The sequence below is a fragment of the Megachile rotundata genome, chromosome 1, assembly GCF_050947335.1.
Source record: "Megachile rotundata isolate GNS110a chromosome 1, iyMegRotu1, whole genome shotgun sequence".
NCBI classification, from domain to species: domain Eukaryota; kingdom Metazoa; phylum Arthropoda; class Insecta; order Hymenoptera; family Megachilidae; genus Megachile; species Megachile rotundata.
The window spans coordinates 19,948,832-19,974,800 of record NC_134983.1 but is presented as its reverse complement, the minus strand read 5'-3'; the positions used below and the strand labels follow the sequence as shown (position 1 = coordinate 19,974,800).

At 32.4% G+C, this 25,969-nt stretch overlaps 7 protein-coding genes across 8 annotated transcripts; 2 read left to right on the top strand and 5 right to left on the bottom strand.

Annotated features, from left to right (window-relative positions):
• The first annotated feature begins 512 nt into the window (after positions 1-512).
• Positions 513-3,219, top strand: eIF2beta (eukaryotic translation initiation factor 2 subunit beta). 2 transcript variants are annotated; one of them, XM_003704085.3, is made up of 6 exons: positions 513-726; positions 1,396-1,656; positions 1,773-1,929; positions 2,464-2,654; positions 2,735-3,019; positions 3,100-3,219. In XM_003704085.3, exons 1-6 carry the CDS (start codon positions 709-711, stop codon positions 3,142-3,144), a joined length of 957 nt encoding a protein of 318 aa, XP_003704133.1. In that variant the 5' UTR covers positions 513-708; the 3' UTR covers positions 3,145-3,219. The 2 variants fall into 2 exon arrangements, with proteins under 2 accessions (XP_003704133.1, XP_012142504.1); XM_012287114.2 differs by having other exon boundaries at positions 514-726; positions 2,467-2,654.
• LOC105662691 (putative malate dehydrogenase 1B) lies at positions 3,216-6,197 on the bottom strand. Its single transcript, XM_076531041.1, has 7 exons — positions 6,038-6,197; positions 5,779-5,982; positions 5,369-5,682; positions 4,950-5,239; positions 4,741-4,868; positions 4,542-4,677; positions 3,216-4,480 (listed from the first exon to the last, which is right to left on the bottom strand). Exons 1-7 carry the CDS (start codon positions 6,182-6,184, stop codon positions 4,257-4,259), a joined length of 1,443 nt encoding a protein of 480 aa, XP_076387156.1. The 5' UTR covers positions 6,185-6,197; the 3' UTR covers positions 3,216-4,256.
• Positions 6,198-6,296: 99 nt separating this feature from the next.
• On the bottom strand, positions 6,297-7,707 carry LOC100879817 (uncharacterized). The gene is made up of 5 exons (XM_012287115.2): positions 7,499-7,707; positions 7,154-7,401; positions 6,906-7,080; positions 6,716-6,811; positions 6,297-6,640 (listed from the first exon to the last, which is right to left on the bottom strand). Exons 1-5 carry the CDS (start codon positions 7,542-7,544, stop codon positions 6,516-6,518), a joined length of 690 nt encoding a protein of 229 aa, XP_012142505.1. The 5' UTR covers positions 7,545-7,707; the 3' UTR covers positions 6,297-6,515.
• Positions 7,708-8,043: 336 nt separating this feature from the next.
• LOC105662680 (stress-associated endoplasmic reticulum protein 2) lies at positions 8,044-9,936 on the bottom strand. The gene is made up of 3 exons (XM_012287116.2): positions 9,337-9,936; positions 8,816-8,888; positions 8,044-8,728 (listed from the first exon to the last, which is right to left on the bottom strand). Exons 1-3 carry the CDS (start codon positions 9,418-9,420, stop codon positions 8,691-8,693), a joined length of 195 nt encoding a protein of 64 aa, XP_012142506.1. The 5' UTR covers positions 9,421-9,936; the 3' UTR covers positions 8,044-8,690.
• A 2,017-nt stretch (positions 9,937-11,953) lies between these two features.
• TM9SF3 (transmembrane 9 superfamily protein member 3) lies at positions 11,954-16,407 on the bottom strand. The gene is made up of 10 exons (XM_003704086.3): positions 16,009-16,407; positions 15,523-15,718; positions 15,193-15,315; positions 14,871-15,115; positions 14,551-14,790; positions 14,182-14,466; positions 13,900-14,108; positions 13,682-13,828; positions 13,517-13,600; positions 11,954-13,440 (listed from the first exon to the last, which is right to left on the bottom strand). Exons 1-10 carry the CDS (start codon positions 16,093-16,095, stop codon positions 13,296-13,298), a joined length of 1,761 nt encoding a protein of 586 aa, XP_003704134.1. The 5' UTR covers positions 16,096-16,407; the 3' UTR covers positions 11,954-13,295.
• A 161-nt stretch (positions 16,408-16,568) lies between these two features.
• On the bottom strand, positions 16,569-18,211 carry LOC100882887 (pre-mRNA-splicing factor RBM22). Its single transcript, XM_003704087.3, has 3 exons — positions 18,008-18,211; positions 17,873-17,926; positions 16,569-17,785 (listed from the first exon to the last, which is right to left on the bottom strand). The coding sequence occupies exons 1-3, from the start codon at positions 18,059-18,061 to the stop codon at positions 16,655-16,657; spliced, it is 1,239 nt and encodes a 412-aa protein (XP_003704135.1). The 5' UTR covers positions 18,062-18,211; the 3' UTR covers positions 16,569-16,654.
• Positions 18,212-18,298: 87 nt separating this feature from the next.
• On the top strand, positions 18,299-25,854 carry RpII215 (RNA polymerase II subunit RpII215). The gene is made up of 9 exons (XM_003704088.3): positions 18,299-18,489; positions 19,154-19,423; positions 19,498-22,159; positions 22,234-22,439; positions 22,519-23,178; positions 23,246-23,634; positions 23,826-23,944; positions 24,028-24,216; positions 24,290-25,854. Exons 1-9 carry the CDS (start codon positions 18,412-18,414, stop codon positions 25,429-25,431), a joined length of 5,715 nt encoding a protein of 1,904 aa, XP_003704136.1. The 5' UTR covers positions 18,299-18,411; the 3' UTR covers positions 25,432-25,854.
• The last annotated feature ends 115 nt before the right edge of the window (positions 25,855-25,969 follow it).

Here is a 25,969-nt window from a genome sequence, read left to right as displayed (position 1 = left end):
ACCCATGTTGGTATAGTAAACTTCCATTACATTATGATCATTAATATAATCAGAAATTCCATTTATAAATTGTTCAATTTAGAGATTTATAATGTAATCAGTACACAACATGAAGGATCACTGGATATGCATGTTTATCATGATGAACGTTGTAAATACGCATGCGCGTTACCCTTAGTTACAAAAAGTATCAACCAATTAGAGTTGAGATGCGCAGAATAAACCAAAATTCATCGTATGATGAATACGATCTTCCATCGAACGAATAATATATATTTGTTTAAAACATATAGTATCCTTTATTTATAAACATTTTATTTTTATATAACTTGTACATAGAATCAAGTTTTTTATGTTTAATACTTGTTTAAGCTTGTAGGTAGTAAAAGGTTATTTAGTGCTGTGTATGAAATTGTATTTCAAGTATTTTCTCATTAGTTGATACTAAAAGGATCGACCAATAGAAATGCTTATCAAGATGCACGACGAATCGCTAACTTGCGTGGACTGTTCGGGAGTGTGAATCACTCCTTGGGCTTAAAAGTCGAATTTCTGATGCAATATTCGTTACTAAGACGTGATTGCACTGTATAAATGCTTGGAGTAAAAGGATTAAGATCGTAAAATTAAAATGTTCATTTATATTTAAAAACTCAGTAAATTGATAGGTTTTTTGCAGGCATCACAGCATTCAGTGCGATATTCAAAATGACTGAAGAAGATTCGGTAAGCAAGAATATCGAAGAGTATCCTTAGAAATTTATGTTCCACTGAAAAGCATGGGTGCATGGTCATCTTGACATACTTTTTAATTTTTTGATAATATTCTGAAATGTATAAATGAAAAAATAAAACTTTTATTCAAGTAAATTGAATGCTTTCCAATTAGAATTTTATAAAATAAAAATAATACTATTTGACAAATTCCAACCTCAAAGCCATGTGGATAGTTTGAAGCAACATAAAGTTATTTTCAGTCTAACTTTTTTTTGACGTGTAATATGTTATTGTGTCATTTTTTTGCTATTGTAACTTCAATATGTTTTGTTATATATTGCAATATATTATGTAGGGATCAATGTATTTCAAATACTATAAAGTGATATTTAACCTGTAGAATGAAATCATATGAAGGAAGTTGAATGCACTGAGTTCAATATATTGTAAGCATTCATGTATGAAAGTTCATCAATGTTTTAAATTATATAAAATATGTGGCTGCAATTATTTGTATTAATTAATTATTAATTATTTTACTGATGTGTTAATAAAATTATTAACTGATATTTAACTGATATGTAATATAACAAATTGTTATATAAATTATAAAACTCATAATAGTAATTGCATAAATTTTAGTTATATCAAACCATGAGTTATTTATAAAATTTATAGGTATTCGATCCTACTTTAAAAAAGAAGAAGAAGAAGAAGAAAACTGCCTTTGATCTTGATGCTGCATTTAATGAAGGTGGTAGCACTGGTGATGCGATGGAAACCAGTGTGGATAAAGAGAATCAAGAGCCGGAACCTCCTGCACCAGCTGAAGATGACGAAACATTGGACTTAGAGAATTTTGGAAGAAAGAAGAAGAAGAAAAAAAAAGCATTTAATTTAGATGAACTTGATGCTGCTTTGCCAGATACAAGAAAAGAGGTATATAATTATGAAGGAAACAAGCAACTATATTATAAATATTAAATATTTTGTTAGTGCTTGAATATAACAACTAAAAATTGATTAATATAATTATATATGAATGATTTCAAAAGGATGTTGTTGAACAACAAACAGAAGAAGTTGCCGTGGATGATACTTTTGACTTAGACATGGACTTCTCGAAAACTAAAAAAAAGAAAAAGAAAAAGAAAGATCTCGATGAATTAGTAGCTGAGGAAGAACGTAAGGAAACAGAAGATAAAGAAAATGGTAAATATTATATATTACAAGAGTATTATAGCTTGGAGTAACTAGTTGTTTATGTTACTCATTATTTGTTAACATGCTGCACTGAATCTGAGCGAAGTGCAGAGTATGGTAAGGGCTATATTCGCTGTTTTCTATATATATCACAACATACATTGTTTCTGCACTTCCATAAATTTCATCAATTTAAAAAAAAGATAATATTACTCTCTGTTTAATCTGAAATGAACATATTTCTGTGTATGTTATGTTATAAATAATAGGAAAATACCCATGGAATCATGCCTGCAATTTGTTATTTACTGAATCATTTAGCAGTGTTATTTATGCTTTTTACATTGTAATAGTAATTTTGTAGTATTAAAGTAAAATTGGTAAATAATGAAAATTTAAGTTAATTCTGAAATTAAAAATCTTACATGTATGTGGTATATATGATATTCAGTAAATAAAATTAGACACAAACATGTCCAATAAGATCTGTTTAAATTTTTATAAATATGTGATCATATATTAAAAAAGTACTATATTTCTTAGCAGAAGATACAAGCTTATGGGTTGGATCAGATAGAGATTATACATATGATGAATTATTGGTAAGAGTATTTAATATTATGAGGGAAAAGAATCCTGATATGGTTGCTGGCAAAAAACAGAAGTTTGTTATGCGTCCTCCTCAAGTAGTACGTATAGGTACCAAAAAGACATCTTTTGCTAATTTCACAGAGGTAAGGTTCACTATTAATTCCATTTTACTTGCGGTTACAAATTTTTTTACTCGCTACTTATTTTACAATATCTTTTATAGATATGTAAAACACTCCATAGGCAACCAAAACATTTATTGGACTTTTTACTTGCTGAATTGGGAACTAGTGGTTCTGTTGATGGAAATAGTCAACTTATTATTAAAGGTCGTTTCCAACAAAAACAAATAGAAAATGTTCTTAGGAGATACATTAAAGAATATGTTACATGTCACACTTGCCGCTCTCCGGATACTATTCTTCAAAAAGATACTCGACTATTTTTCTTACAGTGTGAAACTTGTGGCTCAAGATGTTCAGTGGCTAGTATAAAATCTGGTTTCCAGGTAATTAAACTTAATTTAAATTCATATTATTTTTGTCTTGTTCTTTAAGAACTCTGTTAATGTTAATTTATTCGTTTCAGGCTGTTACTGGAAAACGTGCTGCTATTCGAGCAAAAACTGCCTAAACAAATTTTTCACTTGTCATATCCACGAATTTTGTAGCATAATTTTCAAATTATCAGAGATGTTTTGTGTCAAAATGCAGTTTTTACTATACCTATTGTAACGGCGTGCAATCCTAACATTTATTTTTTACTGATAGAAATCTAACGTCGTCAATATCAGTGAGCAATTGTAAAATTTGCATCGTGTAATAATTTTTTATTCTCAGTTCAGGTAATTGGAAGTTATTTCTTCAAAAATTTTTCGGCGTTTTTAATTTTCACATTGCCCTTCAAATTTTCAAATTTTTAATACATCATTTATTCTTAAAAAAACTACATAGGACTTAATACAATTTTACTTTTTGATATACTCTGGTTTCATTCATAATATATAGTGGCATTTTAAACAAAAATACATCACTAATCCATACACGCTTTTTGAATACTGAAGATAAAGCAATCACGATCAATAATACGAGATACATTATCCATTTGTCTACCATTGTGACATAACATCCTGTATAAAGAACTATTAATTAAGTGTAAAATGAAATGAATTACCAGTTGTTAACAATAGATTTAAGCTGGTAACAATTTGTTATGTCATTTTCTATATACAAGAAAATTGTAATATCAAATTCCAGTACATTAATTATGGCGAAAAGTATTATTTCTGCAACTATTTTTAAAAGAATCACTATAAGCGCAATGATCTTTTTCAAGCAATCAGTGGTAATATTTCTTAGTTAATTTATTCAATTGTATTTACTAGGTAATAAATTTATCTTAAGAAACTTTATTATTCTTCTTATGATTTATTCAGTAAACATGTAAATTTAATCACACATATTAAATTTATGTTTCGTATAATCGTCTATGGTTCGTTGCACATTACACAATGTGATTTTCATATATGTTTTTAATTTTTATTGTTCAAATATCAGCTGAAGTCTAAATTAAATGAAAAGAATAAGTGGTTATACAAAATGTGCAATTTTAAGAATTGTAAATGTATAAAACAATGATCAATTTGAATAGATATGTTAAATTTGCATACTTTTATCGTATTTATGTATATTAAATAATATAATAAAATAATGATTCTTTTGATTAAAGATATTTCAAATTATTTATTAAATAATTTCTGGAAATTTTTCTTTAAATTTAGAATTCTGTATTAATTCTGTTATTTTTTCGTTAATAATTATAGCAGTGTCTATGAAACTGCGAAATATAGAAATTGGCATATTTGGCATTGGGAAATCTTTAAAAGGGATCCATATTCGTGAATTATCTTCTAATACTTTTAAATGTACTGGTTGTGAGAATACGAGTCCCTTTGGAATACCGAAAGATCCTATAATAAAAGGAAAATGTAATAATTCTGTTCATATTTATATTCCTAATGTTGTAGTCACCATCAGATGCAATTCCTAATGATATAATCTCGTCTCCAATATTTTCTTTCTTGCTATACCATAGTTTTAAAAGATCGCAAATTGCTCTGCATTTTTGAAAATCTTCCGATCTACCTAATTGATACTGTGCAAGTGCCTGTGCATACACAGAAACTTGAATACTTCTATGTTACACATAGAAGATTGATGAAATATGTACCTTCCGTTTAAGATTTTCTTTGTAAGGCTTTTTATTATGTGACATATAGAAGAACCATCTTAATTCTGCATGCTGTGGAGTTTGAACTTTTTGAATCATGCGATCAACATCTACAAAGTAGTTGATTCCTATAGTTGAATTGAATTAATTAATATGTATATTAAGAAATTTATTAAGGGGTATTAAATTGTTTTAATGTAAAAACAAACCCAAATAGCCCCATACAGGTGGACATCCGAAGTTTTTTAAAGTGTATCCTAATGAATGTACCAATGGATATATGAGTTCTAAACCGTAATGAGAACTAACAGCTACAATATTTGTACTTGGTAATTTTGTAACTAATTTATGTACGATATTAACATAAAAACATGTAAAACCCGGTGAGCAGAAAATTACTTTCATGGAAGGGGGTGCATATTCATTTATTTGTATACACAATCCTTCTATGTATTTATAATTTCTTTGCAATAATTCATCTGTACCCTCATGTTCTTCCCTATAAGATAAATAGAATTTTATCAAGCTATTGTACATGAAAATGAAAGGAAGTGATACAGTAGAGTCTCACTATATGGCACTAGTTTCACTGAAGGATCTAATTGAAATATTTAATTTCTTTATTTACCTTAAAAAAGAATCAAGGTATATCAATATATTACAATCTTTTAATCCATCAGGTACATTGTCTAAAACAGTCACTCTATTTAAACCTGAACCCACTGCTCGTGCATCTCTATGTATTTTTTTAAGTTTAAAAAAACATCCTGGCTCGTCATATAAATTAATAATAATTCCATGTGTCCACCAAAGTTCTTTTGTCATTAATAACTGGCAAACCAAATCTGGACATACTGATGTTCCTGCTCCTATTATTGTTATTTGATGACACTCTTCTGGTGTACATAAACATTTACGTTGTTGCAGTTTTACATCATAAACCTACATGAATAATTTTTGTCCAGCACTGTATTATTTTACTATCCCTACTATTCACTCAATATACTTAATATACTTATGATATGCAAAATGACTTACAACTGATAAATCTGCTTGTAGTGCATCAAGCTCATCATCATTTAAATACGATTTGATGTTATAATATTGATTCAATAATTCCCAGAACTGATAGCTACCTCCAATGTAATTTACAGTGCAATGAGTAATTCCAATTTCTCTCCATATTAATGGAGATTTGCTATGAGACCAGTTGTAAAGTGCACAAATTTTTTGTAACCAACACTAGAACAACGATTATACATAAAACCCATTTATAAATAAAATGAACTGAACTTACTTCCCATTCTGATGAACTTTTGTAAATGCATTTATAATAAAAATTCGGTAACAGAGTGGATAAACTTTCAGCAATGAAGCATATATGATTAAAAGTACGATCTTCTAAAATACCAGCTATTACAGTGGTACATTTACTTGGTGACATTTTATACACGCCATTAACAATTGAAAAATCTTGAGTTAAATTCACGTTTGTTAATAGTTATTTATCATATGCAATTCTTAAGAATTTTATAATTTATTACTACCAATCACAATTGCTATAAAAAATTGTTTATTTACATCTTACAAAAGCATGATACATGAAAATAATACTATTAAATTATTAGCTACTTTCCTTTTAATTTATGATTATAATATTTTATAATAAACAAATCCACTTAACAAGATATTTCTGATTATATTATTCAGAAATTATTATTACTAAATAAATTAAAAAAATAATATTTCATAAAGTAATTACTGTAGAATAAATATTAAAAATAGTCCTCATTATCAGATATTTCTGGTAAACTAGGAATCTTGAATTGTCTCCATTCTGTATCGAATGATATAGGTGATACATATAATGTTGGCATTTCATATTCAATTTCTTCTGGATCTAAGTAAAAAGTTTAAAATATCAAATACTTATACATTATATTAATGAAATAAATTTCTATCCAAAATTTAATACCTGTTTCAAAACTGTCATTATATGGCAACACCTCATCCCTCTTCTTCAGAAGCAGTTCCTTAAATTCATTTTCTATGGTTTTGGAATAAATATCATCTGTAAAAATAGATTTCATATATTTTATACATTTACATTGATAATATAAATCTTCTTCTGCACAAATATGTTTAATATGTTTGAGGATTCATACCAAACTCAAATTGCATATCACAATATGGTGCTAAACTTTCAGGTTCAGGATATCTTTTCTTTGTATAGTTTTTTGGTAAAGCTGGCTTTAAAAAAATAGTTTTATCTGAAAGCTTTTGTGTATTTTTTTTGTCAGGTACTTTTTTCAGAGATTTGGTTGAATATTCATCTGCTTTCTGTAAAAAAATCTCAAGATTACCTTCTCCATATTATTTGTAGAAAACTTTTAATTATTTGTACTATGCATACTAAATCTTTCCCAGGTGATATTGGACGACCACCAATGTCTAATTGAGTAAGTTTTGGTTTCAAATACTCTTGTGGCTTATTAGGTACATCTTGGTTTAAGTTAGTTAAGTGTCCAACAGTTGATATATTTGAATTTGAATTGGTTCTAATGGATAATCCTTTTTGCTTTGATGAAAGAACAGTTTTTACAGGAGTTTCACTTGCTCCAATGGTTGTTTTAGATCTTACCAAAGGTTTCACAACTTGGCCTGTAAAAACAATTAATTAAACTCTATTTTTCTTACGTATAGGAAAATAAAAAGTTAGCAAAAAAGATAGGTAACCTACAGAAATTGTTATTCATACCTTTATTGAGATTTGATTCTCCAAATAAATTGAATATACCAGCCATTTTAATAATCCTTTGATAAAAAGACGGTCTTAAACTATTAAATACTTATTCGATATGTAATAATAAAATAATTTAATATAGATCTTTGAAAAATTATTTCTTTGTTTAGCGTGTAACAATTTTCCGTTTGATTTGAATAACAACACACTGTTCCCACTGTTTGGTTATGCCAATAGAAATCACTAAAATCTCCACGGTTGCCAACATTAATCATTTGTCCACAAGTACAAATAGAAACGATCTTTTAAAAAGACCGCCACAAATGCTGTTAACAGCGCCAATCGTCCGATTTACGTATTCATCACATTTTCTTCCATAACTTACAGTTTTCCTCAACTTTTTAGAAGCAAATTAATTACTACATTATCTTTATTCTTTCTATATATTTTAAGAAAAAAAAAAAATTTTATTCTCTATATATTTTATTTTTAATATTATATATTTTAAGAAAATATAATAGGATATATATTTAGTAAAGGGTTTAATAAAAGTAATACAATTAAATGTTTATGACATAATTTATTAAAAGAGACAAAGAATTGTCTGTAGCAAATATTTCATTAGGATAAATTACACTGACAATATATATATTTTTTTACATATTTAATGACTTATATTCTTAAGGCCTCTAAAATATATAGACAACCAAAAGCTACCAACTGCTTACAGTGGAATGCTTTGATTAATAAATCGATACAATAAATTGATTATGTATATATACAATTATTTACTAAGTATATATCGATGAAAGAATTTACCTATCTTATGGAATCAGGAGTAAAAGTCACTGTTACAGGAAGCAATGCAATAGAGATCTTTAAAAAATCATATTAAATATCTAATAATTTGTTTATAAGTTCTAAATAAAATATATTAAACGCAATTTTCTTTCATCGATATATACTACAATTCAATGAAATGTTTATAAATGCTAAATTTTTATAAATAATCCTCTTGAAACATAGCAAATAAAAAAAGATATTCTGTGGAAATTTGAATTCAAATTTGCATTAATAATCTTACAGCGCCAATATTTTTATGCAATAAAACAGTCTGTTAATCTCGTTTGTATACCAATAAAGTATAGACATATTTTTGTATTAACAGTAACAGCAACATTTCTTGACTTCTCATTTCATAATTTCCTTATGCCATTCTAATACTCTGAATTATTTGAAATACAGCTGAAAATTAAAAAGGTATTATTTTAGATAGACATCAATTGATATTTCATTGGTTGAATGATTTCTAAATGTTATGTTCAAACTTACCAGATCCACATACGACAAACAAGAAAAGTGCTAGCAAACATGGTCCGATTGGAGATCCATCATCTTGTGGTTTCTATAATGCATTTACATATGTAATAAAATTGTTAAGACAGAAATGATTGATGATAAAAGTGACAAATCATTTTAAAACATTGAGTAAATCAATCTAAAGTTGTTACATATGTTTATAATGAAAAGATAATATTGCATATGGTAGAAACATTATTTTACTATACTGAAGTTTACATTACCTTTCAACCACAAATATTTATGAAAGATTTAATAATGGTTCTATTAATGTATAATAAACATATATAAGTATAAAACTAAAAATATAATATGCTGGAAATTACCATAAGTCTCTGTATATAATCAAAATTTGTTACATCTCTGATATATGACTTTTAATATAAATTAAAAATTGGGAATCATTTATTGTTAAATAATGTTTACATGATTTATTTCATTCTATTAAAAATTATTTAAATAACACTTAGTTAATATGAAAATAAACAACATACCGATGATTTTGGAACATTCCCACGAAGTGTAATGTTTTTTGTGGCTCTTTCATTAGCGATGCGCATTCTTTGTTTTGGTGCCATTTCTGCTGCTTTTCCTTTATCAAAAGTATCGCAATAAAACTTGAAATAAAGGAATAATGAACGAAACACTATTCAGTCACTATACGTTCGATTCAATATGTAGTCTTTGGAGTAATGAACAGGTGTGACAGCTCACTTCACCCCACGGAGTGCATCGACGTGTGCGCTTTGACACGTGAATACCTCCGAGCGTACGACGAAACAACTTTTAGTGCCACACTGGCACCGCTAAAGTCAATTGGGCAACTATTATTTCTTTCGCGGAATATTATACTTATTAAACGACGAGCGTTGTTTATTCTGCGCATGTCAGCTCTTATTGGTTCGTATATTCTTCGTAACCAAAAATAAGGATGCAAACCCAGTAGTCTTTTATTTTGTATGCTTTGTCTATATTAGACACATGGACTTAGGACACGTACGCGCATAGATTTGGTTATATGAGGAGGCCATATTACTTAGGACAAATTTGATTTTTTTGTCGGTTCATTCATTGAATATCTAGACAAATCAGAAACAAAGAAACCCGCGAACAATTTGAAATATAATCTCAAATATTTTTTGCAAATTATATTCTTTGATTGAATTAAAATAATCAATTAGTCAATTTAAAAATAAAATTTTGTTAAACACATTTACCAAATTTACATTTTATTTATATACATATATTTATTATATGAAAGTTATTTTAAAACTTAAATGTTGAATTATAAATTTGCTGTCACCACTGTGTTACGAATACAAACTCCACATTATAGATTACTAATATATTCCTAGGTCCATGGCTATTTCTGATATTCGTATATTATTTGTACCCTGCATATAATCAAAAAAGCAAATACAAAAATAAATACAGCAAGTCTAATTAAGCAGAATTTGTCATGGAACGAATACTACAACATTCTTTTATGGAATTTTGTAATACACTGCTCAAAAGAAATATGGCATAGAAAAATTTTAGGCAAAAATAGGCCAAATTCGACTGATGATAACTCCGTGAAAAATCATCGCAAAGTTATGCTCTTTTTTTTAAATTAAAGCTTGAGATCTCTACTTTAAGACCCTGTAGTTTGATTTTAGATTTGATGCATCCCTACCACAATAACACCGTAAATGTGAGGTCATGTTTGCAATATTGAAAATTACAAAGTTTGACGAAATGCATGGACTTGCCACATTTTTTTGGGGCGATACTGTTTACAGCAGCAGAAAGTACAAACCTTTATCTTTAATTTCCAGTATGTGAAAAACCGCTACCATTTTTTTCTGCAAAGATACAGAACTTTAAAGAAACCCTTGCATTTATGGCATATACCGCCGCCATTAGCATTACCCGATGTGCAGGTCGGAGAGGTTGCTGGACAGATTTTGCACATTATATGGCTCTGACAGGAGCCTTTTCTGTGTGTATTTGTGTGTGAGAATCTGTGTGTGTGTATGAATTATCGTCGAGAAGCCTCGTTGAGAATCATTCTCGAATTTTGCAGTCCCAATTCAATTTGATTGCTTCCATATTCTGCAGTAAGTCCAAATTTGAACCCTATAGAAATTTAACAAGACAACCTACCAATCTGTAAGATCTATCGCAAGTCTTAACTGAAATTTGGAATGACATTCCACAGGAAGAAATTAGGGCTTGCATTAACATGAGTAATCGACTGCAAGGGATAATTCAACAAAGCGGTGGAAACACGCGTTATTAGAATTCAAACATACAGACACACAGATACTCACACACAAATACACACAAAGAAAGGCTCTTGTCAGAGGCATATGATGCGCAAAATCTGTCCAGCAACCTCTCCGAGGTGCATATCGGGTAATGCTAATGCCGGCGGTATATGCCATAAATGCAAGGATTTCTTTAAAGTTCTGTATCTTTGCAGAAAAAAATGGTAGCGGTTTTTCACATACTGGAAATTAAAGATAAAGGTTTGTACTTTATGTTGCTGTAAACAGTATCGCCCCAAAAAAATGTGGCAAGTCCATGCATTTCGTCAAACTTTGTAATTTTCAATATTGCAAACATGACCTCACATTTACGGTGTTATTGTGGTAGGGATGCATCAAATCTAAAATCAAACTACAGGGTCTTAAAGTAGAGATCTCAAGCTTTAATTTAAAAAAAAGAGCATAACTTTGCGATGATTTTTCACGGAGTTATCATCAGTCAAATTTGTCCAATTTTTGCCTAAATTTTTTCTATGCCATATTTCTTTTGAGCAGTGTATTTTGATTTGGGCAATAATGGATATAATACCTTACTCTTTATTGAATCTAACATAATAGTTATGTTTTAAAAAATATACCATTAATTCAACATCTTCCACGAACGTATAAAAAACGATATACTTTTTCAAAATACGAGTACGTTTTGTTATTTTATCTGTATATATTTTCGTTATACAAAAATAAAAATATAGAATTTTTATTGTACAATAGTTAGGTCACGTGAAACTATGAAATAAAGATAAGAATATGTTGAAATATAAAAACTGGCAATGAGGCTATCGTATTAATAAAATACATTGAATTTGTTATATGTAGAAATTTTATATTTCTTAGAATTACTACGTCTAACAATAAATCATATATTCACTCAAATGTCCTCACTAATACTTGATTTTTGACAATATATCATTAGGTCAAATACTTTTGCTGTGATTTTCAAATGCCAATCCCCTTTGTTTTGTTGTTTTTTTTTTTGAACAGCAATAAGATACATGGATATTTTGCTGTTTATGGAGGATCGCGATTAAAAAGATCATTTATCTCCAATTCTATACTTACGATACTTTACATATTATCAATATATTCACAATTTATAGTAAAGGATATTCACACAAACAAAATATTGTGATACATGGTATGAAGTCCTTGATAAAAAAATTTCTTATGTTCACAATTTACTGTATCAACTACTTTATCTAAATGTAAATTAACGTTAATTGAATCGTTGATAATCTGTCTGAACAACATTTTAATTCAGAGTCACGTAGTTAAAACAACACTCTGTGTTAACTGAAACATTGTGTACATTTAGCATAAACTGTATTGAAAATTTATACTGTACAACTTACATGTAATAATTTGCATTCTTTTCTGTTTCTCCAATTTTGGCTTATACTTATGAAATTGCAATCAATGATATTATCTAATGTTTTACAATGTTTATATTTTGATACAAAATTTAGATATTTATCATCATTAATGTACGTTTTAAAAGAAATTTCTGGCATATATTTGTACGATGCACAAGAATCACAACAAATGTTTTATGAGGTAACGTTTTCAAAATAGTTACTTAACTTACAGAAGTTGTTATAATCCTTTCATCTGTAAGCTGGAAAATTAAAATAAGATCTGCGAGTTTCTAGCAAAATTTAGTGAAATTGAGCAACATTACATAGTCAGTTGTTACGAGTAAAATAGTAATTTTAAAGTTACTCTCATTGGAGTTTGCATTTCAAGTAATATGGAACTGTGACTCTAGAGAAATAGTACACGAACAGTACATATAAATAAATGTATACTGTCCGTCATAGGACCCCACTTCAAAAATTCAACTGCCGCAGATAAATCAATCTCTTACTTAAAATGAAAATGTTATTGCGACATTACAATAATATATATAATAATAAAACATTTGTTGGAAAGTTTCGAAACTCATAATATTAAGTATTCACGTTATTGATAGCAATAACTGATCGATGTTAATTTAGGAAGTTTTTTACAAGCTGCATTTGCGCATTATGATAAAGGCAAATAATTTAAACTATCAGAATGATCAAACTGTACTTCACGAAGACCAGTGGATATCACTTTGAATGTTCTTACTTTAATCCACGGTGTAGACATTACACTAAAATTGTGCTTTAGTCTATTTTGACGGTGGAATAGATCTTTCGTACAAACGCGTTAGTTCCAACATAACCGACTGTTCCACACATTATACCCAAAGCAAGGCTGAACAATGCCATGTATCCAAAGTAAAATGCTGTCTGGAAAAGACCGTACATTCTGAAAAATATATAATAAGGTTATTTTCTACAAAAATTTCGACTTTACGAAATTAAGTAATAGATTAAAAACATACTTCGTTTTAAAGAAGAAATAATAAAAGGAATATATATAGACGTAGGCAGCAGTTGAAGCTGCCGCTAAGAAACTTGTCCACTGCCTGTAAAATATAGATATAAATTAATTAAACGAATATAATTTAACAATACTTGAGTATAATGGACTAATATAAAATTCTCACCATCGATAGTCTTCGGCGTTTAGCAGGAAGTATGTACACACGATAGTAACGCAAACAGTTACTATCATTAGAATAACGAATACTAATAACATAAATCCGTACACATAGTAAATTTTGTATGCCCAAAATGAGGTAAAAATGAAGTACCTGACAATATAACAATTTGTTATTTATAACAATTTTTGCGAAAATAAATTTTACTTAGTAACAATACTTACATTTCGATGAATATTGATCCAAAAGGCAGGATACCACCAAGCATTATAATAACTAATGGTTCCATAAACCATTTTTTTTCGGGAATAGGTCGAGGTACTGCGTTGACTCTACATGGTGCGTCCGGTGTTCCGGCTAAATTGCGGCCTAAAATGGTTCCAACTAACGTTAATGGCAATATAACAAATATGCAAATACAAGTGACTGCCACCTAAAAGCAAAATACATTTGTTACTATATTAAAACCAGTATACATATAACTAAATTATTAAATCGGAAATTACCATAGAACCAAATGGTATAGCACGGCTAGCATGGTAATACATTGCAATAAAATTAATGAAAAATGCAGTGCCGCAAACAATAATAGGTAACATAAAGGCACTGAGAATCATTTGTTTAATCCAAATGCGTCCGCCCATTCGTGCATATAAACCTCCACCAGCATAACCATTTATAGGTGATGTAGCAGCATATACAAAAATTGCTGTTGATAACATGGATCCTCTTTCTGTATAAAGCTCTCCAAGAATAGCAAAAATGATGACACTGAGAACAACCACTGTCACCTAATATAAAATCATTTATAAATGTTTATTAAGTATATAACAATTTTTAAATATAGATAAAGGTTTCACAACTTAATTAACTACCTGATAACCTGCGCCTATAAGAGCTGAAAAAAGCATTGCATGACTAGCTGGCCTAAATACATCCCCATGAACTTGTTTCCATCCATATTCATCCCCTAAATCACGTTCCATATCATCCATTTCTTCATCTCTGCTGTATCTAGCATAATCCTTTCTCAAAGTACGCATCAAAATCATCGAGACAAGTCCAACAAGAAAAATTACCATCATAAAACTATTAAAGATGCTGAACCAATGAATCTATGTAACACATAAAAATGATTGTTAATAAAAAGGCCCAGAATGAATAATTCAAATTCTTTAAATAATACAGTACTTACTCTATGTTGGAAAAAGTTGGGATCTAAATATTTATCAAATCTATCTTCAAATTTAATATTACTCTTTCTCCAATTAACTTCATAACTGAAAGAAATGGCTGCTCCTTGGACTAATTTCACCTTATTTTCACTGGTTAAATTTACGTCAACTATCTGTTTTCCATTATATCCTATATCAAATTTCTTGTGTGTCCAAATATAATAAGAAACAGCTACATTATTTTCTTCTATGTCTCCCACGACTCCTAAAGAGTACATACAAATTAATGGATACAATAACAATGTACTAAGGTATTAAAGAAAACAATAGATTGGCACTTGCCCCATATTGGTAAATCATCCATATACATCTTATACCAATATTGATTCTTAACTGCATATATAAAAGCTTTCTCACTTTCTTCAGTTAGTTTTATCTGACAATATTCCACTTTTGCAACATCAGCTATAACATTCAACAACATCTAATATAAATCCATTCATTTTTCAATTGTTAAAGAGAAAAAATAAAGCATGGATAATATGCTATTTGATACTGTGAAAACATTTAACTTGTTAGCCAATGCAAAAACAAGTTTGTATATTTTAGAAGCAGTCACTTATAGAAAGTTTTGCGAAGCTAAATGAGTTAATTAATAAAAATATAAAGTACCTTTGTATTCAATTTCCAAACCACTAAACTTAAGTTCAATGCCTTGTAATGCTTCAGAAAACGTTTCATGGTAATGATTAATGACATCCTTTGTGCCCATGCAAAATGGTAACGAATAATACGAATAGGTTTCTTGACGATTGTGATATGGTCCAACTGTACTCATCCATAGTACAACTTCATCATTATCTTCATACTAGTAAAATACAAAGTGTTAATGACCCATTCTTAAAAAATATAATAAAACTGTATCTATATCTTCGAATATGTTTTCCACTAATATTTTAAATAAAAGAATAATTGAAAATGTTCTATATCCAGAAATAAATCAAATGTACGAACGTAACGTGTACATGTTACGTGTCAAGTCTCCGCGGAGAGATAACGGAAAAAATGAGTGAAGTTTGTTGTAAAATTAACAACAATAAGTATAAAATAAAATGACAATTTTAATATTTCAACCATGTGACAATTCGGAATACTTACAATGTGATTATGCTCGTCAGGATAGGCAAAAGGGAGTAGGCTAAAAGCCAAAAAGTAGAATAATAGTCGAACCCGACACATGTTCATCGTGACGGGAGGCGCACTAGGCGCCTTATGCTAATACAAACAGGAATTCAAAGATATCTGGTAATCCAAACATTCCATAGATTCGCAAAATACAATCAACGTAGCAGAAACACCGGACGGATCAGAAATCAGTGGACACGTAATAAAGTATGATGATGACACTCACAATAACCGCTAAACCCGTTTACTTCGAGCAATGTTCATCTGCTATAACGGCAGATGGTGCCTTCGTCGCTAATTTTCTAAAGTTTTCATTGAAATTGGCAATTATTTATTTATGTAGAATAAACAAACATGAAACATTGAAATTAAAAAATTTTTTGCGTTACATATGTAGGCTGAACTTAGGTGTAAGAAACTATAATCCAAACTAGGAATTTGGAAACTTAGGAACTCGCGGGAAATTTTGAAATTTGGGATTTGGAAATTAAAAATTTGGACATGTATTTTGTTAATTAACACTTGATCATGCCTACTTTAAAGAAAGTCAAAGATATATATTTATTTTTACAGATGTTTTTTGTCATAATTATGTTTAAAAATTTCAATATTTTCACTATTATTCTTCGGGCCAAGGCTTTCCTATGCCTTGAGATGCTCCCATTCTTGATGGATCTTGACTTGGATAATGTATTGGAGTAGTTCCTGGAGGGAAAATTGGTGTTGCAGCAGCAGCAGCTGCCATTTGAGGTGGGAACATAAACTGAGGGGCAACCGGGGGAGGTGGAATCATCATTGGTGGCATCATGCCAGGAGTAGTTTGTAGATTGAAAAAATTATTTCCCATACTTTCTGGCGGTGGTGGTAAAGCACCAGGTAAACCTGGTACAGGTTCTAAAATTTCTCTAGTTGCTTCTGCTGCAGAAACGGTTTGTCTTCCTTGTGAACGACCCCATTTAATAGTTAGCCTTCTTCCTCCTAATATCAGCTTGTTAAATGTTCTCTCTGCTGCTGCTTCTGCAGCACTTCTTTGTGTGTACTGAATAAAGGCACACTGTTGGCGAGGAACCATAGTTATTGAACGAATTTCTCCATACTGATAGAAGTGATCACGTAATTGCTTTTCCGTTAAAACATCTCCCAAATTGCCAATATATAAAGTGGTAATGGATTTGTCTTCTGGTGGATCTAATTTAGGCATTGCTGCAGCTCTACGCATTAGTTTATCAGCAACAGGATCATTTACTCCATAGTAACGATCTTTAATGTTTTGATCAGCTAATGGATCATCAGGATCAGTAGGTTTCTCATGACGATATGGGCACTCTTCTCCTCTTTTACATTCTCCTTTAACCCAGAAGGAACAAATGTGGGGTCTATTTCGTTTGTAATATGGACTTGTTCTTGCTAACTTCATCAATAAATCACTGGCTGCAGCAGATTTACCAACAGCCCCTGCTGGTGATGTAGGATCTATTTTGCCAATTTCGCTATCTATGTTTTGCACATAGTATTCTTTATTTACATCTGATCTAGGTAAATCGTCCTTAATTTTCAGTGCTGCATCGCGTACTTGAATAGGTAATCCGTATTCTAAATCAAGTAAACATGTTTGACATACATTTTTTAACCGACTACAAGTTTGACAAACTTCTGTTTTCTTGAATCGCATTCTTGCACCAGGACACCACCTAAATACTGTAAATGGGCGCATGCATATTTTGCACTCTTTCCCATATTTTTCTTTTGTCTGTAAAATAGTTAATATATAAATTTTACTGTTATAAATAATGAACACATTGTTTAGATAAGACAAGTATTCATAGAATTAACATACCATTCGAATATACGGATTGTCACCTAAACAAGTTTGACATAATATTGGGAATTCCTAAAACAGAATGGTGGTGTTTTGCATAAACATGTTACTCTAGTAAATTTGTAATCTTATTAAAATTTCAATTTTACTTACAGCGTCTTCCCAATTTTGTCTGTTATATGTGTTTGTTGTTTTTGAAGTAGCCATATTAAGTTATTTTATTCTGTAAACCCTATTCATTCACAATAAAACTCATAAAATGACACTAAGTTATAATTAAAATCATTCAATAACACAAGCATACATTGTCATTCATGGCGTCAGATGGCAAACACGAGTGAACATTTTATGCAGTATGATTTCTCATTAAGCAAATGATACATGAAAATCCTTCTGATGGTCTGAATTCGATTGATTTAGGAACACGTATACTGATATGAAAGAAGGTGGCAGCAGGCGAATTGTTAGGGAAGGGTGATGCTTCCATCGGGAAAGAACGGTTAGAGGGAGTCGCGACGCAGAAGGCCGCGGGAGAAGCAGTACGTGATCGTTGCAAAATGGCCACGTCCGACTCCAAAGCGCCTTTGCGAACCGTGAAAAGGGTCCAATTTGGTATTCTTTCACCCGATGAAATAGTAAGTTCGTTGTTTGTAAACGAGTGATCTTATGAAATATATAATTTTTGAGGCATACGCAACTGTTTCATCATGAGTCGACATTTTATGAAATCGTACCGCGAGTGTACTCGATGTTATTTCCCAAACAGCCGCGCGTGTTGATTTTCCATAATACATGATTGTATTTATCACTAATTGCACAAAAATATAAGATACGTGCAATAAGAAATATGAGACGATTGTTAATGTTTAATATAAATGTCATCTGTGATGCGATTAATTTATCTTTTATTAAAAAATTATAATTGAAACTTTAATATAGGTCTGATGAACCTGAAAATCTTTTTCTATTATTATTATAATGTTAAAAATGAAAAAGATCAAATCCAATATGTACAGTTAACATACAATTTTTATAATAAAAAATGTGTTGGACAGTGACGACAAATATAGTTGTTTCATTCTCTTACTTATTTTTACTGCCTTGCTGCTCCTTATAACTGTAAATTTACCAACATGTGATTTGTCCAAAATAATTCAAAATAAAACCTTGAATATTAAAACATTTTTATAGATAATCTAATGTTATTTGTTTCCCGAAAGCAATAATTTGATACAGTTTATTATAATTTTATTATTTTAGGTTATTACATGTTATAAAATTGATTGATGTTTTATATAGCGTCGGATGTCAGTCACAGATGGCGGCATTCGCTTTCCAGAAACTATGGAAGGCGGTCGCCCAAAGCTTGGTGGACTTATGGACCCAAGACAAGGTGTCATAGATAGAAACTCCAGATGTCAAACATGTGCAGGAAATATGACAGAGTGTCCAGGACACTTTGGCCATATAGATTTGGCCAAACCAGTTTTTCATGTTGGTTTTATAACAAAAACTATAAAGATTTTAAGATGTGTTTGTTTTTATTGCTCAAAACTTCTTGTTGGCCCAGTAAGTAAAAATAATTAATGACTAAATGTTTTTATCATTTAAATAACTTCTTTTAAATATATTTTTAATTGCAGCATAATCCAAAAATTAAGGAAATTGTAATGAAAACTAAAGGTCAACCACGTAAACGCCTCACATTTGTTTATGATTTATGTAAGAGTAAAAATATTTGTGAAGGTGGTGATGAAATGGATATTAACAAAGAGAACCAAGATCAACAAAATACAGATAGAAAACCAGGGCATGGTGGTTGTGGTAGATATCAACCAAATCTTCAGAGATCAGGTTTAGATGTTACAGCAGAATGGAAACATGTAAATGAAGATTCCCAAGAAAAGAAGATAGCACTGACTGCAGAAAGAGCATGGGAAATTTTGAAGCATATTACAGATGAAGAATCATTCATCCTTGGTATGGATCCAAAATTTGCAAGACCAGATTGGATGGTGGTCACAGTTTTACCTGTCCCACCTTTGTCAGTTAGACCAGCAGTTATTATGTATGGTTCAGCCAAAAATCAAGATGACTTGACACATAAACTAGCAGACATCATTAAAGCAAATAATGAATTAATCAGAAACGAACAAGCTGGAGCTGCAGCACATGTAATATCAGAAAACATAAAAATGTTACAGTTTCATGTAGCTACTCTAGTTGACAATGATATGCCTGGCATGCCAAGGGCAATGCAGAAATCAGGTAAACCTTTAAAAGCTATAAAAGCAAGACTGAAAGGAAAAGAAGGAAGAATAAGAGGAAATTTGATGGGTAAACGTGTCGACTTTTCTGCTCGTACTGTCATTACACCAGATCCCAATTTACGAATTGATCAAGTAGGTGTGCCTAGAAGTATTGCCCAGAATTTAACATTTCCTGAAATTGTGACCCCCTTTAACATTGATAAAATGCAAGAACTCGTCAGACGTGGAAATTCACAGTATCCAGGAGCCAAGTATATTGTGAGAGATAATGGAGAAAGAATCGATTTGAGATTCCATCCAAAACCATCCGATCTGCATTTACAGTGTGGTTACAGAGTAGAACGTCACATTCGAGATGGTGATCTAGTAATCTTCAATCGTCAACCGACTCTGCATAAAATGAGTATGATGGGTCACAGAGTAAAAGTTTTACCATGGAGTACATTCCGTATGAATCTAAGTTGCACGTCACCTTATAACGCTGATTTTGACGGAGATGAAATGAATTTACACGTACCGCAGTCGATGGAAACTCGTGCAGAAGTAGAAAACATTCACGTGACCCCACGTCAAATTATCACACCGCAGGCTAATAAGCCAGTTATGGGTATTGTACAAGACACATTAACTGCTGTAAGAAAAATGACCAAAAGGGACGTTTTTATCGAAAAAGAACAAATGATGAATATTCTCATGTTCTTGCCCAGTTGGGATGGAAAAATGCCTCAACCATGTATATTAAAACCAAAGCCTTTGTGGACTGGTAAACAAATCTTTTCCTTAATCATACCAGGTAATGTAAATATGATAAGAACTCACAGTACACATCCTGATGAAGAGGATGATGGTCCGTACAAATGGATTTCTCCTGGTGATACTAAAGTCATGGTAGAACACGGAGAGCTTGTTATGGGAATACTTTGTAAGAAAACTCTGGGTACATCTGCTGGATCTCTGCTTCACATTTGTATGCTGGAGTTGGGACATGAAGTCTGTGGTCGGTTTTATGGAAACATTCAGACAGTGATCAACAACTGGTTACTATTGGAAGGTCACTCTATTGGTATTGGAGACACAATTGCTGATCCTCAAACATATTTAGAAATCCAGAAAGCAATTAAGAAAGCTAAAGAAGACGTGATAGAGGTTATCCAGAAAGCTCACAATATGGAGCTGGAACCTACGCCTGGTAACACCTTGAGGCAAACATTCGAAAATCAAGTAAACAGAATTTTGAACGACGCTCGTGACAAAACTGGTGGCTCTGCAAAGAAATCTTTGACTGAATACAATAATCTGAAGGCTATGGTGGTATCGGGATCAAAAGGATCCAACATTAATATTTCTCAAGTTATTGCTTGTGTAGGTCAGCAGAACGTTGAAGGTAAACGAATTCCTTTTGGTTTTCGTAAAAGAACATTGCCGCATTTCATCAAAGATGACTACGGTCCTGAGTCTAGAGGATTCGTCGAGAACTCGTATCTTGCCGGTTTGACACCGTCTGAATTTTATTTCCACGCCATGGGAGGTCGTGAAGGTCTTATCGATACTGCCGTAAAGACTGCAGAAACTGGATACATTCAGCGTCGTTTGATAAAGGCTATGGAGTCTGTAATGGTACATTACGATGGTACTGTTAGGAACTCTGTAGGTCAACTTATTCAGTTGCGTTATGGTGAAGACGGTTTGTGCGGTGAAACAGTCGAGTTCCAAAATCTACCTACTATAAAATTGAGCAATAAAGCGTTTGAGAAGAAGTTTAAATTTGACCCAACCAATGAACGGTACCTTCGTCGTATTTTCAATGAAGATATTGTTAGAGAAATGATGGGATCCGGTGAAGTAATATCTGAACTGGAAAGGGAATGGGAGCAGTTGAATAAGGATCGTGCTATACTTAGAGAAATATTCCCTAGTGGAGAATCAAAAGTTGTATTGCCTTGTAATCTTCAAAGAATGATTTGGAATGTGCAGAAAATATTCCATATCAACAAACGGGCACCTACGGATCTTAGTCCTATGAGAGTCATTCAAGGTAATTAAAATTTGATCAAAAGAATTCACAGCTGATATGATTAATATTATTAACTAAATTATTTTTATTTACAGGCGTGAAAGATCTTTTGGACAAATGTATTATTGTGGCTGGCGATGACAGACTTAGCAAACAGGCAAACGAAAACGCCACATTATTATTCCAATGTTTAGTAAGATCTACTCTATGCACAAAGTGTGTTTCTGAAGAGTTCCGATTATCCAGCGAAGCTTTTGAATGGCTTATCGGTGAAATTGAAACTAGATTCCAACAAGCACAGGTTTGTACAGATTATACACATAACGTTTTAGATATAAAACTGTCATAGATGTTTTTCTTATTAATTTTATAATGTTTAGGTATCGCCAGGTGAAATGGTTGGTGCTTTAGCTGCACAGTCACTTGGTGAACCTGCAACCCAGATGACACTGAACACTTTCCACTTTGCTGGTGTATCATCAAAGAACGTAACTCTTGGTGTACCCAGGCTAAAAGAAATTATAAACATTAGTAAGAAACCAAAAGCTCCATCGTTAACAGTGTTCTTGACGGGAGCTGCAGCAAGAGATGCTGAGAAAGCGAAGAATGTACTTTGTCGATTGGAACACACAACGTTAAGAAAAGTTACGGCAAACACTGCGATTTATTATGATCCAGATCCACAAAATACTGTGATCGCAGAGGATCAGGAATTCGTTAATGTCTACTATGAAATGCCTGACTTTGATCCTACCAAAATATCGCCATGGTTACTTCGTATCGAATTAGACAGAAAGAGAATGACCGATAAAAAGTTAACTATGGAACAAATTGCGGAAAAGATTAACGCTGGCTTTGGAGACGATCTAAATTGCATTTTTAATGATGACAACGCTGAGAAACTAGTCCTACGAATTAGAATAATGAACAGCGATGATAACAAGTTCCAAGATACCGAAGAAGAGACTGTAGATAAAATGGAAGATGATATGTTCCTTCGGTGTATAGAAGCAAATATGCTCAGTGACATGACATTACAGGTATGTTTTGATTAATTTAATTAAATCATTCTAATTAAAAAATTTACTCGAACAATTGTTTCCACAGGGTATCGAAGCAATAGGAAAAGTTTATATGCACTTACCCCAAACTGACTCCAAGAAACGTATCGTGATCACAGAAACTGGTGAATTTAAAGCAATAGCTGAATGGTTATTGGAAACAGATGGAACAAGTTTAATGAAAGTATTGAGCGAAAGGGACGTTGATCCTGTCAGGACATTCAGTAACGATATCTGTGAAATTTTCCAAGTCCTTGGAATAGAAGCTGTCAGGAAATCCGTGGAAAAAGAAATGAATGCTGTTTTGCAGTTCTATGGACTTTACGTAAATTATCGCCATCTTGCTTTGCTTTGTGATGTCATGACAGCTAAAGGTCACTTGATGGCTATAACCCGTCACGGTATTAATAGACAAGACACCGGTGCACTTATGAGGTAAATATTATAAAATATTAATATAAGACGGTAAAGATCAGTGTGACGTAATTTACATATGTAATTTATATATAGTATCTATACATACAGATGAATTTCTTTATGCTATGACTTTTACCCCCTATATACATGTACGTACGTATATTTCATATGATAGGCAATTCAATACCACATTCTATGTTTTATTTCAGATGTTCCTTTGAAGAAACAGTGGATGTCTTATTGGATGCAGCCTCTCACGCAGAGGTGGATCCAATGAGAGGAGTATCTGAAAACATTATTATGGGACAACTTCCAAGGATAGGAACAGGTATTGTTTTAAAACTGATACTTGATTTGGGTAAACAAATTCTAGTAATCCAATTAACTGAAAATTTAATGTTATTTATTCAGGATGTTTCGATTTACTACTGGATGCTGAAAAGTGTAAAGCTGGTATTGAAATACCGATGGCAGTAGGGGCTGGCGTAATGGGAACTGCTGGAATGTTCTTTGGCAGTGTCGCAACTCCAAGCATGAGTCCGCAAATGACTCCCTGGATGGGTGCTACTCCAGGTTACGGAGCTTCAAGCATGTCTCCAGGTACATTTTCAATAATATTAAAATTTATTATTGTAATTCATCGATGATAAACAATCCTGTAATTCTTTTGCAGCATTAGGAAGTGGTATGACACCAGGAGGTGCATGTTTTTCGCCATCTGGAGCGTCGGATGCTTCAGGACTTTCACCTGCATATTCTGCATATTCACCGCAACCTGGAAGTCCTGGCAGTCCTGGACCCAGTATGAGTCCATATCCAATGTCACCAGCAGGAGGTGCTTCTCCGAGTTATTCACCTACGTCACCTGCATATTTGCCAACTTCACCGAGTATCACACCGTCAAGCCCTAATTACTCGCCTACCAGTCCAACTTACTCACCCACCAGTCCAAACTACTCGCCGACGAGTCCAAGTTATTCTCCAACGAGTCCAAGCTACTCACCAACGAGTCCAAGCTATTCTCCAACGAGTCCGAGCTACTCGCCAACGAGTCCAAGCTACTCGCCGACGAGTCCCAGTTACTCACCGACGAGTCCAAGTTACTCGCCAACAAGTCCCAGCTACTCGCCAACGAGTCCCAGTTACTCGCCAACGAGTCCAAGTTACTCTCCAACGAGTCCCAGTTACTCGCCAACGAGTCCAAGTTATTCTCCAACGAGTCCAAGCTACTCTCCGACGAGTCCAAGCTATTCACCAACGAGTCCGAGTTATTCACCGACAAGTCCAAGCTATTCGCCAAGTTCGCCGAATTATACGCCAGCTTCACCGTCTTACTCTCCAACGAGTCCAAGTTACTCGCCAAGTTCTCCACAATATTCGCCTGCTAGTCCAAGCTACTCACCGAGCAGCCCGAAATATTCTCCAACGAGTCCCAGCTATTCTCCGACGTCACCATCCTTCGCTGGAACCTCGCCACAGTATACACCAGCTAGTCCAACTTACTCGCCAACGAGTCCAACGTACTCGCCGACGAGTCCTTCGTATTCTCCCAGTTCACCGCAACATACAGCATCAGGAAGTACGAGGTATTCGCCGAGTAGTCCGAACTACTCGCCAACTAGCCCAACATATTCACCCACGAGTCCTCAGTACTCGCCATCGAGCACTAAATACTCGCCTACCAGCCCGACATACACGCCAACCAGTCCGAGTTATTCACCGACGAGTCCAACATACTCGCCACCGGTGCCGGGATACTCTCCAACGAGTCCCACATATTCCCCGGCATCTCCAGCCTACGAGACAGACGATTAAGAAGTATTACGCATACGTGTACGAATGTTTACTATTAAATACTTATTATGAACATTCGCGTAACTGGATATTCTGTCTGGGATGGGCCTGGACCCTTAGTTTTACCAATGTCATTATGTACAGCCCAAGACATGACCAAATGACTTATGTAAATTTAAGGATTTAAGAATTTGGAGATTTGGGAGTTTAAATATTTAGAAAGTTGGAAATTTTGAGGTTCAGAAATTTGAAAATTTCCAGATCTCTGATTTGAATATCCTACGCTCTACTATTCCTCACGCTGTGTGAGAAGGATCAGGCCCAGCCCAAGACCTACCCTGTTATGCCAATGAGCTAGGTATAAGTGCGATAAGTTGTAATTATCACTACTACACAATCTTCGATTTTATAAGTTCGTAAATATATATTTAGTGTATAAATTTATGCACGATTTTTATAAAAATTCTTACGTCATTACCTATTGATCATAGATCAAAAAATATTTGTTTTTACTATTATTGAAAAGATGGTGATTGAATGAATGGGCAATTGCGACGAT

What these genes read in the sequence shown, in the direction of transcription:
- LOC105662680 (XM_012287116.2), bottom strand. Translation starts at nt 9,420, where the DNA reads ATGGCACCAAAACAAAGAATGCGCATCGCTAATGAAAGAGCCACAAAA. An exon ending in GGAATGTTCCAAAATCATCG is followed by an intron (nt 8,889 to 9,336) that starts GTATGTTGTTTA and finishes AATGCATTATAG; the next exon opens with AAACCACAAGATGATGGATC. An exon ending in GTTTGTCGTATGTGGATCTG is followed by an intron (nt 8,729 to 8,815) that starts GTAAGTTTGAAC and finishes TTTAATTTTCAG; the next exon opens with CTGTATTTCAAATAATTCAG.
- eIF2beta (XM_003704085.3), top strand. An exon ending in CTTTTGCTAATTTCACAGAG is followed by an intron (nt 2,655 to 2,734) that starts GTAAGGTTCACT and finishes TATCTTTTATAG; the next exon opens with ATATGTAAAACACTCCATAG. An exon ending in GTATAAAATCTGGTTTCCAG is followed by an intron (nt 3,020 to 3,099) that starts GTAATTAAACTT and finishes TATTCGTTTCAG; the next exon opens with GCTGTTACTGGAAAACGTGC.
- LOC105662691 (XM_076531041.1), bottom strand. Translation starts at nt 6,184, where the DNA reads ATGTCACCAAGTAAATGTACCACTGTAATAGCTGGTATTTTAGAAGAT. An exon ending in AAGAAAATCTTAAACGGAAG is followed by an intron (nt 4,678 to 4,740) that starts GTACATATTTCA and finishes GTGTATGCACAG; the next exon opens with GCACTTGCACAGTATCAATT. An exon ending in ATTAGGAATTGCATCTGATG is followed by an intron (nt 4,481 to 4,541) that starts GTGACTACAACA and finishes CTTTTATTATAG; the next exon opens with GATCTTTCGGTATTCCAAAG.
- TM9SF3 (XM_003704086.3), bottom strand. Translation starts at nt 16,095, where the DNA reads ATGAACATGTGTCGGGTTCGACTATTATTCTACTTTTTGGCTTTTAGC. An exon ending in GGATGATTTACCAATATGGG is followed by an intron (nt 15,116 to 15,192) that starts GCAAGTGCCAAT and finishes TGTACTCTTTAG; the next exon opens with GAGTCGTGGGAGACATAGAA. An exon ending in CTATACCATTTGGTTCTATG is followed by an intron (nt 14,109 to 14,181) that starts GTAATTTCCGAT and finishes TTTTGCTTTTAG; the next exon opens with GTGGCAGTCACTTGTATTTG.
- LOC100882887 (XM_003704087.3), bottom strand. Translation starts at nt 18,061, where the DNA reads ATGGCTACTTCAAAAACAACAAACACATATAACAGACAAAATTGGGAA. An exon ending in GACAAAATTGGGAAGACGCT is followed by an intron (nt 17,927 to 18,007) that starts GTAAGTAAAATT and finishes ATTCTGTTTTAG; the next exon opens with GAATTCCCAATATTATGTCA. An exon ending in ACAATCCGTATATTCGAATG is followed by an intron (nt 17,786 to 17,872) that starts GTATGTTAATTC and finishes ACTATTTTACAG; the next exon opens with ACAAAAGAAAAATATGGGAA.
- RpII215 (XM_003704088.3), top strand. Translation starts at nt 18,412, where the DNA reads ATGGCCACGTCCGACTCCAAAGCGCCTTTGCGAACCGTGAAAAGGGTC. An exon ending in TTCTTTCACCCGATGAAATA is followed by an intron (nt 18,490 to 19,153) that starts GTAAGTTCGTTG and finishes TGTTTTATATAG; the next exon opens with CGTCGGATGTCAGTCACAGA. An exon ending in TCCTATGAGAGTCATTCAAG is followed by an intron (nt 22,160 to 22,233) that starts GTAATTAAAATT and finishes TTTTATTTACAG; the next exon opens with GCGTGAAAGATCTTTTGGAC.
- LOC100879817 (XM_012287115.2), bottom strand. Translation starts at nt 7,544, where the DNA reads ATGGCTGGTATATTCAATTTATTTGGAGAATCAAATCTCAATAAAG. An exon ending in AGAATCAAATCTCAATAAAG is followed by an intron (nt 7,402 to 7,498) that starts GTATGAATAACA and finishes TTGTTTTTACAG; the next exon opens with GCCAAGTTGTGAAACCTTTG. An exon ending in TATCACCTGGGAAAGATTTA is followed by an intron (nt 7,081 to 7,153) that starts GTATGCATAGTA and finishes ATTTTTTTACAG; the next exon opens with AAAGCAGATGAATATTCAAC.